This window comes from Plasmodium vivax, chromosome 12, assembly GCF_000002415.2.
Source record: "Plasmodium vivax chromosome 12, whole genome shotgun sequence".
Taxonomy (NCBI): Eukaryota; Apicomplexa; class Aconoidasida; order Haemosporida; family Plasmodiidae; genus Plasmodium; species Plasmodium vivax.
In genome coordinates, this window is record NC_009917.1 from 1384663 (window position 1) to 1397063 (window position 12401).

Genomic DNA, 12401 nt, shown 5'->3' on the forward strand with positions numbered 1-12401 from the left:
TCTTCTGAATTATACATAAATAAACTGGGCGCTGATGGGGGAGTGCCTTTTGAGCATATAAAACAAAAAAATAAATAAAAAAAATAAATTAAAAAAAAATTCAACGACTGGGGGGAAAGGCTTGGCCCAGGTTGGCCAGTTTGCCCAGTTGAGCCAAAACTGCCAGAGGAGGAAAAATACACTCGGGGGGCTGAAGCATGAAAGAGTAATGCGCGCATATTTTGAAAGTCGCAACGGGCAGGGGGGTCACGCAGCTGATAGGTACATATGTACCCATGTGCATTGTGCACATGAGCGTGTGCCTATTCCGTCTCATGGCTCCACTTCGTCCGCGGACTGGTCGCTCGCTGTTTCCTTTTTCTTCTTCTTCTTCTTCTTGAAGGACATTCTTCTCCTTATGGTTTTTTGCGTCTGCGGGGGGGGGAACATAGTCGTGGGTGATAGCGGCGAAACGGCGTATGATCTCGCAGTGATTGGCCACCACGCAAGTCACTCGCATCACTGCTGATTCATCACTGCTGACGGATCACCGCCGATTCACCACCGCTGGGCGTACCTTCAGAATCGTGCGAAGGGGCTTGTACAGGAGGGGCACGACGGGGGCCTCCACTTTGACCAAGTCCACGTCAATTTGCTTGCACAGGTGGTTCATTTTTGCGATTTTTTTAATGCACTCATGGCTTAGACCATGGATGGTTACGTTTCGGTTATTCAAATTATACTGCTGCTTCACTGACGTCAGGGCCTCAATGGCGGTGTAATCAAAGAGGGTGCTCTTCCCCTTAAGGACAATGTTCACCGTCGAGCTGTCCTTCTCGTAGCTGAATAGCCTCGTGAACATCCTCTTGGACGCGTAGAACAGGTGGCCCTCGATTTCGTAGTACTAAAAGCGCGGGGAGGGGGAATGTTAATGAAGAAATGAGAAAGTAGAAAGGAGTGCATACGCGGGTATCCCTTAGTGGGGCACACACAAATCGGTGCCTCCCTCCTCTCCACTTCAGTGCAATCCTCCGCGAGGTGACGAACGGCCGCCAACTGCTCCCTCCGCGGGGCCTTACCTTCGTGTCCGTATCCTTGTCATAAAATATTTCAAACTTAAAAGTGGACTTGCTCTGCCATACGTACACCAGGGCGGATAAAATGATCCCCGCGAAAACTCCGGTGGGGACGCTCACGAATACCTGTAAAAAGAGGGGGAGGTGCAAAGGGTAAGCAAGTGCAGAAAAAAAGTGTATCGTGGGGGGAGGGGAAAAAAAAAACTGCGCCACTTCGGTATGCGCCACTTTGACATGTGCCACTTCCGCATGTGCAAAAGATATCGTGCGCGGAGTGGGTGCACACAAAAACGCCTCCACAGTTGCGCACGTTCATTCGTTATTTTTGCCACCCCCTTTCGCGAGTCCATTTTTGTGTGCTTGTTTTTTTTCCCCTTACGCATAGGACCGTGACGAGGACGATGATGAAGGCGTCCCATCGGGAGATCTTCCGACTCATGCACGGGTGGCAGTTCCTTATGTACCCCGGGCAGAAGGTGAAAAACACAATGGGGATGGAAAACCACTTGAAGCAATGAATAAACACAGTAATCATAATTCCGCAAAGGAAGGAAAGGGGGATATAATTGAGCAGGGAGTACCCAAAGAGCAAAATGCCATATATCAAAATGGAAGCAACGACTCCACTCTCTTTGCCCCTTGCCCCATTTCGGTAATTCAATACAGAGAGCCCTAACAAGCTACTACCCCCCACAGCACATCCCAAGGTAGCCAAAAAATTCCCAATAAAAAGAGAAAAAATAGTTTCATTTGTATCACATTCTGCTCCTCCCATGTCTTTTATAACTTCGCTGACCATCAAAACTTCCAGAAGGAGCACCACGAACATGTTCATCACCTGCTTAATAAGGTCCACATCAAATACCACTTTAGCAAAATCTAACTCCTTATTGGTGAATAGAAACGTCGGCTTGGCTTTATCTGACGTAAAGGAAAACAAGTCCCCCACTGTGTAGGATTTTACTCCCTTAAAGGAGTCGAAATTATTGTGCAGGAATCTCCTCAGAATGACAAATTCCACAAAGATGGTGACCGTTATGGCTATGAGGGTGGACGGGATCTTGTGGCCCAGCTGCGACGTGGGGGGAGGGGCGGTCAAATGGGAGGGGTGTAACGAAAAAGCGCCACTGCGGTGAAGCGAAGCGAGCCGTGCTACTAAACATTTCGTGGAGAGGGAAGTGGCAACCCATCTCTGTGTGGTTACCACTCCCCAACGGAAAATCCACACACAATCACATGCACACACCAACGCAATGGGGGCGACCTCCCCGCTGTGCTCACCTTGGGGATCTTCTTCCAAAGCTCCACTATGATAACCACCAAGGTACAAATGATGACGAAAAAAAGTAAGTAGTACCCCTTGATGTACTCATGCGTATGGGGGTCCTTCAGCGTGTGTAACTGTGCCCTCAAAAATATGATAGACAGCCCGTTACAATACCCAATAAAAACGGGGGTAGGAATTAACTGAATCAGGGCAGACATATGAAAAAGAGAAAAGAAAAAAAGCATCACGGAGCAGATCATGATGCACACATACAGCCGTTCAATTCCTTCCGGAAGGAGATCCACATTTTGATTTTCAACTAAATATTTTGAGCACACAGATGCGAAGGCACCCGTCACTCCGTGTATAACTGCAGGAGATCCTCCAAAAATAGATGTTATTAAACAGAGGAAAGAAGCTCCTTGCAAACCAAGGTAAGGCGGAATGTTGGCAATCATTGAAAAGGAGATCATCTCAGGTAACATCGTAAGGCATAATATACACCCACACAAAATTTCGTTTATATAATATTTGGACGATTCCTTTGGCGTGTTGGTAAATCCCCATCCCCATTTTATCCCATCCGTCATGGATTTTATGGCTGGAAGGAAGCCTATTCTGGAAGGCAAACATATCTTTATATCATTGTCGCATAAATCGTCATGGTAAATTTGGGTCCTTTCTGTTGACTCATCCATTTTGTTAAAATCCACCACCTTTTCCGTCACATCGTTTATTACTATATCGTCTCCCTTTTTCGATTCGTTCATTTTTTTTTTTTTTTTTAACGGAAAAAATTTGCTGTCTTGGCACGTTTTGTGTGGGCTCTCATCAACCCGTCCGTTTTGAGGAGGGTCCCGCGATGTGGGCGGCTGCTCGGTGCGGCACTTGCCACGCTGGGGAGTTGCAAGCGGGTTGGAAGCCGCTTCACGTTGGATCGCTCTTTGGATCGCTCTTCGGTCACTCTTCGGTCACTCTTCGGTCACTATTCGGCCCGCTTCTCACCCCGACTGCGCCTCCTACCTTCTCCTACCTTCCCCTGTGCACGCAGAAACGTGTGCCGCTTCCCCCCCGACGGCGTTACACGCGTTTTATAAGGTGCTTCCCCTCAGCGGGTGTGGCGAAAAAAAGGGTGTGCAATTTTTTCACGTAAAAAAAAGAAAAGTGTGGAGAGCACAGGCCCCAGTGATCTTCATTTAAGCAGGAGCGGGAAAATGACAGCTTGAGCAACATTCTGTTATCTGTTACGTCAGCTGTTGACCGCAGCTTAGAGGCTCATAACGGGTGCAGGAGGGACGGCCGGCGTGCACACGACAAAATGGGTCACCGTGCGTGGAGCGTGGGAGCGTGGGGGCGTGGAAGCGTACGTACGTTAAGTATCACATAAACGGGCACATACGCCAGTACGTAGTTGCGTACCTTCAAGTACGTGCAGAATGCTCAACAGAATGACGAGCGAGCAAGCACATTAATTCATTTGGATGAGCAAATTTCCTATGCAATGGCGTAAATCATGCGGCAAAAAAGCGATTTCGTGAATTGAGAATTCTCCCGGGAGGGGAAAAAAAAAAAAAGAAGCAGAGTGGAAAACGAAAGGAAAACTTCGCGGAAAAGGCAAAAATAATGCGCACTTATTTTTGCATTTTAAAAAAGCGACATGAATGAGGAATGGACTACATGTATAACGAAGTAAGCTGCATGGGAAAAAGGCATGTCAAAAAAAAGAGAAATAAAATATAGCCACAGCTTCATTTCTCTTTTTTTTTTTGCGCAATTGGATGTCGACGATGGTTTTTTTTTTTTTTTTTTGCGCAATTGGATGTCGACGATGGTTTTTTTTTTTTTTTTTTGCGTACACGTACTTAATTTTATGTACGCATAAATGTACGTGTACGCCAGGGTGAGGTAAATACGTTTACGTCATCTTGGCATGTACGCGTATGGCACTTTGGGAAGGGCTTCTTTTGTTTCCTTTTCAACAAGACTAATAGCTCGTTTTCGAAAAAAAAAAAAAAAAAAAGAAAAAAGGTAAATGTGTTTTTTTTTAAGTAATACGTCATCCAGTATTTTTGAAAAGGCTGCTTGGGGATTTTAAGATTTATTCGTGAGGTGAGAGAAAAAAGGCTAGTTACCTCGAATAGGGGAAAAAAGCAAAAAAAAAGCAAAAAAAAGCAAAAAAAATGAAGAAAAAACGAAACGGAAAGGAAAAAAAACCAAGGAGAAACTGAGGGACGAAAGCGAAAAAGACATATTCTTGTTTCGCAGTATCTTTTTCACGCAAGGGGAAACACATATTTTTGATGGCGTTTCCCCCTTTCGCGAACACTTTTTCGCGCCTTTGCGATTTAAAAAAGGTGTAATTTTTTATCCCATTACGTGTATTTGTGCTCCCATGCGTTCATGCGCTTTTCACCAAGCGGGCATATTTTACGCGTGCGCAGTTGTGCCATTCGTTGTTCGTCAGTCTTTCATTCGGCTTATTAATGTGTACACGTGGGGGCACATTTGGGGAGCACATTTTTTGCGTACTTTTTTTCTCTTCCTCTTTTTTCCTCCTTTTTTTTAGCCATCTTTCGCCTCTGCGGGGTCAGACGCATTGAAGTCACGCTCCCTGCACAGTTGCAGCGCTGCTCGGCACCACCCGTTTCGAAGGGGAGAGGAAGCCACGCGCTAACTGCTATACTTAGCTATCTACCTCGTGAGGGCACATGCTTTTACGACCAATTTGATATGTGAAGGTAAATGACTGCGAATTTTTTACCTGCCGCATTTTGCTGCTATTTTTTATGTAGAGATATATGCACACGGAGTGTATATAAGACCCGTGGATTATGTTTTTCTTTTTTTTCTACCTCCACGTGAATACCTTTTAAGCTCTTTCGTTTTTACAGTTGAAGGGTTAAACGATTGGGGTATGTACTCGTGGGAGGCGCGTTCCTCGTACCATCGAGTGTATAGAAACCATACCGGTGGAGAAGCCATGTGTGTGGGGGTATATACATCTTAAAGGAAGAAGGACTCATATAACCCCCCAACGTCACTGCACATCACCCCTTTTTAAAACATCATCATGGGGGATTTCACAGTATAGCCACGATCATTTGTCAGTGCTTTTTGGCATGCCTCTCCGCAACGGAGAAAAAAAAGTACTCCCCTTGATTAAAAGGATTTGTCGCCCAAGTAGGGGAAGTCCCAACCGGTTTAAAAATGTATAAATGTGTGTAGCAGCGGGGAGAGAGAGCTACACTCCAATACGATATGCAAAATGTGTGTATAATTAAAATGGGGTGTAAACAAATGGTTGCCAAAGGCGCAAGTTGTAGAACGGCTTCCGAAGAGGCATTCCTTCGAGGGGAAATAAAATGGGGTCACCCAAAAAGGGAAAAAAAAAAAAAAAGAAAAAAAAAAATTCCATATCTGTGCACACGTATACGATATTACAACATTTACCTTTTCCTGTACGTTGTCGCCATTTTAAGAGCAAAATGTAGGATAAAGGGGGGAAATACTTACACACATATACATATTACTCATGTATATGCATGTATATATGCACATACCTCTGCTAACGCTGACGGGAAGGCGTCACTTTTCCCCCCCAAAAACAGCCGCTTTGACGTGAAAACGTAAAAACGGCTCCCTTTCCTAGTGAACGTGTGTGTGTGCAATTTTTCGACCTAGCAAAAGTTCACCTTTCCGCCTTCGGGAAATTGTTTTTATGAACGTTCGCTACCTACGCCCCGTTTCCCTTCAACGCTTTCGCGATTTAGCGCTTCCAAAGTGTTCCTGTTTTCCAAATCGCTGTGAACGCATTTGTAATTTTGCTTGGCCCAATATGGCAAGGTGAGAAGTATATTTTTAAGGCATACCGTTCCTCCATTTTTGCGTACTTTTCTTGTCGTAAAAAAGGGGCAACTTTTACGTTATAAATGGGAATTTACGGAGAATGCCAAGTGATGATCATTTTTTTTTTTTTTTTTTTTTTTCTTTCCATTCACGGTGCACACTTTTGCGAAAAAGTACCCTCCCGTGGGGTCATTACAATTGGCAAAATTGGAAGAAATCCACTTAGCCAATTTCTACAGAACTGTTCCCCATTTTGCGAACGTTTTATGTTAATGATTGGTGGCCTTTGCCGGGAACGTTATGGATGTCACCCCCTGAGGTGAAATGACTCCATGCGAATTAGCACACCGCATTGGCATAGGGGAGCAACATGTAAGTTTATTCGCAAAGGTGTTACATACATGAGCGAATATTTATGTAAAAAATGTAGCATCAAAAGGGGGGGACACCACGATGAACTTTTCCTAAATTACCCTTTGTAGAAAGCTCTACGTCGTTGTTTTTACGGATAAACCCATTTTTGAATTTCCCCCTTTTGTAATGCGAGTACTCATTTGAAGGAAGCGCATGAAAGAGTTTTTATTTTACAACTGGGGTAAAGTGATTTACCCCACGGCTGGGTGTATAAGAGGAGGGAAAAAATGTCGTGGTGTGTTTCGTTATGCTGCGATGCGCTGAGTTGCATAACACATGAATGGAAAAATTGAGGTATTAGAAAAAATGCGAGAAAGCCCCATTTCTTAGGAGAGCTAAAAGGTAAAAAAGTTAGGTAAAAAGAAATAGAGAGGAGCAAAATGATAGGGAGGCTTCCACAGGCAACCATGGAGTTCGCCCCCTTTGCCTCCGCCCTATTACACTTCCATAAAAAATTTATTTATATGTACTATGTATGTACTAATATATATGTATACACCTGCATATTTGGCAGAGTGAAACACCGTACGAGCCTCCCACTAGGGATAGAACCCCACATCGTTTGAGCCGCTGAAAAGCCCCTCTGCGATTGCAGTCAGCACGGCAAAGAGAACCCTGTGCGTTTCTCTCACCCGTTAATTTTTAAAGAGAACTCAGATGAAGCGAAATGTTTAGTTGTGCTAAGCGCAGATGTGCCCCGTGCAGAAAGGCACATATAAATGTATATATAAATGTATATATGTATATATATATGTACACCTGTGCATGAGCACATGACCGCGTGTTGAGCCCTTTTATGCGGTAAGCACACCCCCGCCGTTATTGCTATTCGTTTTACCCCCCTCCTCCTCTCCTCGATGAGATCACCTTTTTCTAAGCGCACCTCACACATATGGCAAGTAAAGCAAAGCGCAATTCCTCCATGCTGTGTTTTCTTACGCTTCCTAACACGTTGTGCATGGCGCGGTGCGCGCTGCAGGAAGCGCTGACTCATGGCACAGCTTTATGTGCGTGTACTAGTACGTACATATAACATTATATATATAATATGCGCGCAACGGCAGTAATTTATCCCCTCGTTAACGTATAGGCAACTCCAGCGAACTCACTTGCTCCCTATTCGTGTGTTTTAACCGGCTCTGCATGCAAAAAAAAAAAAAAAAAAAGAACACAGGGGATAAAGCCAGCAAAGGGGAAGGGGGTACCCATTAAGCTGATGCCGCTATTATGTCATAATAACATCCTTATAGATGTGAATTTAAAAAAAAACAAAAAAAGGTCGTTTTTTTTTTCTATACCTCACCATTTTTAGCAGTCGAATGGTAACAACAATTTAAAAAAAAATTTTTTTCATTGGCTATTTTTACAACTGTGTGATTCTACAAATGGTACATATTTTGTGAGCGCGCTTACGCTTTAAGAAAAAAGAAAAAAAGGTGCGTGGCCCAGTGTGACACGGCGACTTGGCGGCACGATGGCATTTGTGGCATGGCTGTGTTTTTGCTCATATAAGTGTAGGGTACTGTTATGTACAGCAGATACTTACGAGTGATAAATATAAGCACACGTGATATTGTAAACGCGATGTGACCAAAATAGAGGGAGGTAAGGTAAGCTTTTCTTCCTGACCAGTTTGCTCACAGTGGTACGTTACATGGCTCCATACATCGTGCGCTAAATGGTATATATATTACTTGCTTTTTTACTTTTTAATTTTTAATTTTTACTTTTTTATTATATATATAATATCATCGCGCTTGTGATAATACCAGCACATTAAAAATATTTTTTTTTAAGCTTGGTTTGCGTCAAAGTTATATTTTTACATCAAAATGTAATCTCACCTTGTTCGCTCTTTTTTGCCGTATAAAAGAAATCATTGAATAATTTCTCAGAAAAACAAAAACGCAAAAATGAATGAATGAACGAATAAGTAACAAATGGTTTTACTTATTGCCAATCCACAGATACAGATGACTTAACACATGTTCAAAGTTTTTTTCGCGCCAACTTTCAAGTAATCAATCAGAGAATGCATATGTAGTATATATACTGTGACGCGTGTACGCCTTCCATGTACATTATATAAGTGTGAATGCAAACGTAAATAGATTTATTTGTTTGTTTTTCACTTATTTGGTTATTCACTTGTTTGTTTATTCATTTATCCGTTCATTGGTTTATTTTTTTCTTCATTTATTTATTTGCATCACGTGCGTTCCCCCCCTTGTATAGTGTACTCTGCCCGCTGATGCGAACGCGTACGTGTAACGAGAAGAGACCCCCTTCGTTCTGGGCTCTGCTTAAGCGAACGCTTTGAATTGCCGAGTGTAGCAAATGTGACCATTCCTTCCCCAACCTCTCCCGTACATCACATATACACGCATTTATTGCGCTTCCGCCGGAGGAGCTATTACATAAGGCACATGTAGCACATATAGCACATACAGCATATGTAGCATACAAACGCGTATGACTTTTTTTACCCCTGGCTCTCCCCATCCCATAAAGCTTTCCTTGCTCCATGATCAACCAGAGGAAGCAGAATTCATTTTCGTTTTTCTTCCCCTTGTGATGAATATGCAAATCAAAAACGAAAAGAAAAAAAAATAATTTTTTCATTTTGCTTCGTTCATTTCGTTCATTTGGTTTATTTCGTTCATTTCTTTCATCCCTTGCTTTTTATTTTTTAGAGTTTTCTTTTCATTACCTATTATTTTTTTTTTAGTTAAACATAATTATTCGCTTTAACGTTTTTTTTTTTTTTTTTTCACACCAGTATTTAAAGTATTTTATAAAGCCATTTTAAAAGCTCCCCTATTTTAAATTAGCTATCTGGCACATTTTTTTTTTTTACAGCACACGTAAAGGGCCTGCCTTCCCCCCTACTTATAAAATTTATACGTTCGTGCGTTTCATCACTCGTATACATTACTAGCGTATGTGTATGTACATGCCTTTTTTTTAACGCGCCATTGTGAAGGATATTCTTCAATATACACACACGTCGGTCGCAGTTTTATTAAGATTGGCATACGTATTACTTACTCATCGCCGCCCCCTTTTTTTCATTTCTGATTTTGTGAAATAAAAGAGACGTCGCAAGACATATCCCATTCGCCTAAATTAATTACACGTTTTGCTTTAATAATTTCTTCCCCCTTTGGTGTTGAAAATGAAAGTCAGTTACATTTTATCCCTCTTTTTCTTTTTGATCATTTATAAAAATACCACCACCAATGTTGTGGAATGTGGCGGCTACAGTGATTTGGCGGCGACGAGCGCCTTAACAACCATAGTCAAGGACCCAATTAGGTGAGCACAACTCGGTTTAGCATTAGCAGCAGTTTGTATGGGGGGCACCTCGTTGGAAGAGCCCCCTTCGAACGAAGCAAAATGCCCTCTATATTTTTCAAACCTGTGTGACGAGTACAAAGTGAGCTTCATTTTTTTTTTTTTTTCTCTTCCCCCCTCCAGCTTAACCATCAAAGATTTGTATGAACATGGTGTGAAGGACCCAATCACAAAACTTATTCATAAAATTAAGAAAGTAGTACGCTACAGAAAAGTTTTGAGGTGGTCCAGAATATGGTGGGTACTACTCGTTAGAGAAATTGTCGGAGATAACGCCATTGAGAGGAAAACTGAAAAGGTAACTTGCGCATTTGAAATTTTGTATGTTGCGAAATGTATGACCATGGGAGGACACCCCCCCAAATGTGGCAAAATGTGTATGAACTGTTCATAATTTTTTTTTCTTTTTTTTTCCTTTTTTTTTTTACCCCTCACCTGCAGGCGTTGCGAGAAATCTGGGACCAGTGTACCATCGCCGTGTACAACAACACCCTTTACGCCATCGAGTCCAAGCCACTGCTATTCTTACACGGTATTCTGAACGAGTGCAAGAACAACTTCTCCACCAAATTGAGACAAGACCCAGGATTGATTGTAGCCAAAATAGACCAAATATTGAAATCCCAAATATACCGTTTCTGGGTATCAGAGCCATATTTGAAAATCGGAAAGTCCAGCATCTTCTACACCAGAATCAACTCCAAAAATGTGCCTCCTCTTCCCAAAGAATGCACTTTGAAACACTTGTCATCTTACATGGAGGAGAAATTAAAATCTATGGAGTCTAAGAAGAATATCGAATCGGGCAAATACGAATTTGACGTGGAGTCAACGAAGAGTACGACGGATGATGGCCAGGCGGATGATGAAGATGACGATGAGAATGAAGAGGATGCCTTTGAGGAGGAAACCTTTGAAGAGAAAAAGAGCGAAGAAAAGAAAGATTAATAATAAAATATAGACTGATGGCACTGCGTTTTTGTGCTTACTTTTGTGTCAGCCCCAGTTGGCTCGTAGGGTCTGCCCGTCTGTCTGCCCATCGGTCGGTCGATTTTTCCCCACCGTGAGTTACGAACCATCACCCGATGCGCACCAGTTGATGTGCTTTTGCGGCGAACTCGTGGCTGCGAGATGGAGTGAACAGAGAACCAAGTAAACGTCCGAAGAAGAGCGAAACATTGTGAGCTTGGCCAGAAAGAATTTTCTTTTTTTTTATTCCCATATGACCATTTGTGTATGACGATTTGTTGGGACTTTTGCCGACTTTTGTAGAGGCTCATTTGTCACCTGAGTAGAACCCCTCTATCCAGAGACGATCGATTCCGAGGACGACGGCGCATTGGTTTAGCTACCATATACCTCCTGGGCTAAAGAGACACACATACGTGCAACGTGATAATCAGTTGTGGCCTACGCGGCTTGTGCGTGCGTGTGATGAAGCATGTACGGATGTCTACGCACAGCAGGCCAATACCCGCATGTGAACACTCGAGCGCATCCCGAGCAGCATAACACCGTCGAGGGTTGGCTTAAAACACGCAGAAAGAGAGTTCCCATAGCAGTTCGCATTGAATGCACAGCAGGGAGAAACGTGTGTTCATCGTGCGTCCATATGTACGCGCATCCACACCTCTACAACGTGCAGGAGAAGAAAAAAAAAAAGAGAGGGGGTCCATCATCACATATGTGTGTATATATACATATATATATATGTATGCATGCTATGTGCTCATAATTCCATAGCCATAAGAATTCCACCTTTTGAGTTGCCGTTACGATTCCTCGACCATCCACCGCCCCTTGCTGGCGTACCGCGTATGGAACATATCCCCCATTTTGCGGCAATTTTATGGCAATCTTCTTTCACATGGCCGCCCCTTTATGACCATTTTTACCCCCCCACCCCTTAAGGCGATTTTGCTCCATTTTGCGCCGCTTTTTATTCCCCTTACAACTATATCGCAATTTCAATACAGTTCTTTTTTGCGTTATCTGCATTTATATTTCCTTTTTACCATAAAAAATAAAATAGTGTCATTTTGCCCTTTTCGTTATTTATCGTGTTTATCATTTTATTCCTTTTTTTTTCTCCCCCCCCCCAAAGAGTTTCATCGCAATTACATTTACAGCGTCGCGTCGTTTATTTATCCGAGTACTCATCCCTTTCAAATGTATTTTTTTTTTTTTTTTTTTTTTTTTTTGTCTTTCATTATATATACTTGCATGGGAAATTTTTTAAATTTTACGTTTTTATCATTTTTTAACTTTTTCCTTTTTAATAGAGCTTTCCTTTTTCTTCTGTTTTTTTTTTTTTTTTTTTTTAGACTTTTTTAAAATTAGTAACAATTTCTTACATTTATTTTTCACCATAAGGAAGAACTTTTTCACACTTTCGTCTTTTTAAAAGAAAATTTTGATTATTTTGTTAAAAAAAGAAGCTATTTCGAAAAGGCCTGCGCAGCGTT

General features: G+C 42.3%; 2 protein-coding genes across 2 annotated transcripts, besides 6 other annotated features; one reads left to right on the forward strand and one right to left on the reverse strand.

Annotated features, from left to right (window-relative positions):
• Positions 1 to 312: 312 nt before the first annotated feature.
• Positions 313 to 3092, reverse strand: PVX_116910 (sulfate transporter, putative; the record flags this gene model as incomplete). Its single annotated transcript, XM_001615627.1, has 5 exons — positions 313 to 411; positions 557 to 883; positions 1059 to 1181; positions 1435 to 2127; positions 2337 to 3092. 5 exons carry the CDS (start codon positions 3090 to 3092, stop codon positions 313 to 315), a joined length of 1998 nt encoding a protein of 665 aa, XP_001615677.1.
• Positions 793 to 873: a microsatellite.
• Positions 3059 to 3087: a microsatellite.
• Positions 3093 to 3592: 500 nt separating the features above from the next.
• Positions 3593 to 3621: a microsatellite.
• Positions 3622 to 5941: 2320 nt separating this feature from the next.
• Positions 5942 to 5961: a microsatellite.
• A 577-nt stretch (positions 5962 to 6538) lies between these two features.
• Positions 6539 to 6561: a microsatellite.
• A 3005-nt stretch (positions 6562 to 9566) lies between these two features.
• PVX_116915 (exported protein 2, putative) lies at positions 9567 to 12010 on the forward strand. The gene is made up of 3 exons (XM_001615628.1): positions 9567 to 9897; positions 10060 to 10234; positions 10378 to 12010. Exons 1-3 carry the CDS (start codon positions 9758 to 9760, stop codon positions 10882 to 10884), a joined length of 822 nt encoding a protein of 273 aa, XP_001615678.1. The 5' UTR covers positions 9567 to 9757; the 3' UTR covers positions 10885 to 12010.
• Positions 10637 to 10662: a microsatellite.
• Positions 12011 to 12401: the final 391 nt, after the last annotated feature.

What these genes read in the sequence shown, in the direction of transcription:
- PVX_116915 (XM_001615628.1), top strand. Translation starts at nt 9,758, where the DNA reads ATGAAAGTCAGTTACATTTTATCCCTCTTTTTCTTTTTGATCATTTAT. An exon ending in ATAGTCAAGGACCCAATTAG is followed by an intron (nt 9,898 to 10,059) that starts GTGAGCACAACT and finishes TCCCCCCTCCAG; the next exon opens with CTTAACCATCAAAGATTTGT. An exon ending in TTGAGAGGAAAACTGAAAAG is followed by an intron (nt 10,235 to 10,377) that starts GTAACTTGCGCA and finishes CCTCACCTGCAG; the next exon opens with GCGTTGCGAGAAATCTGGGA.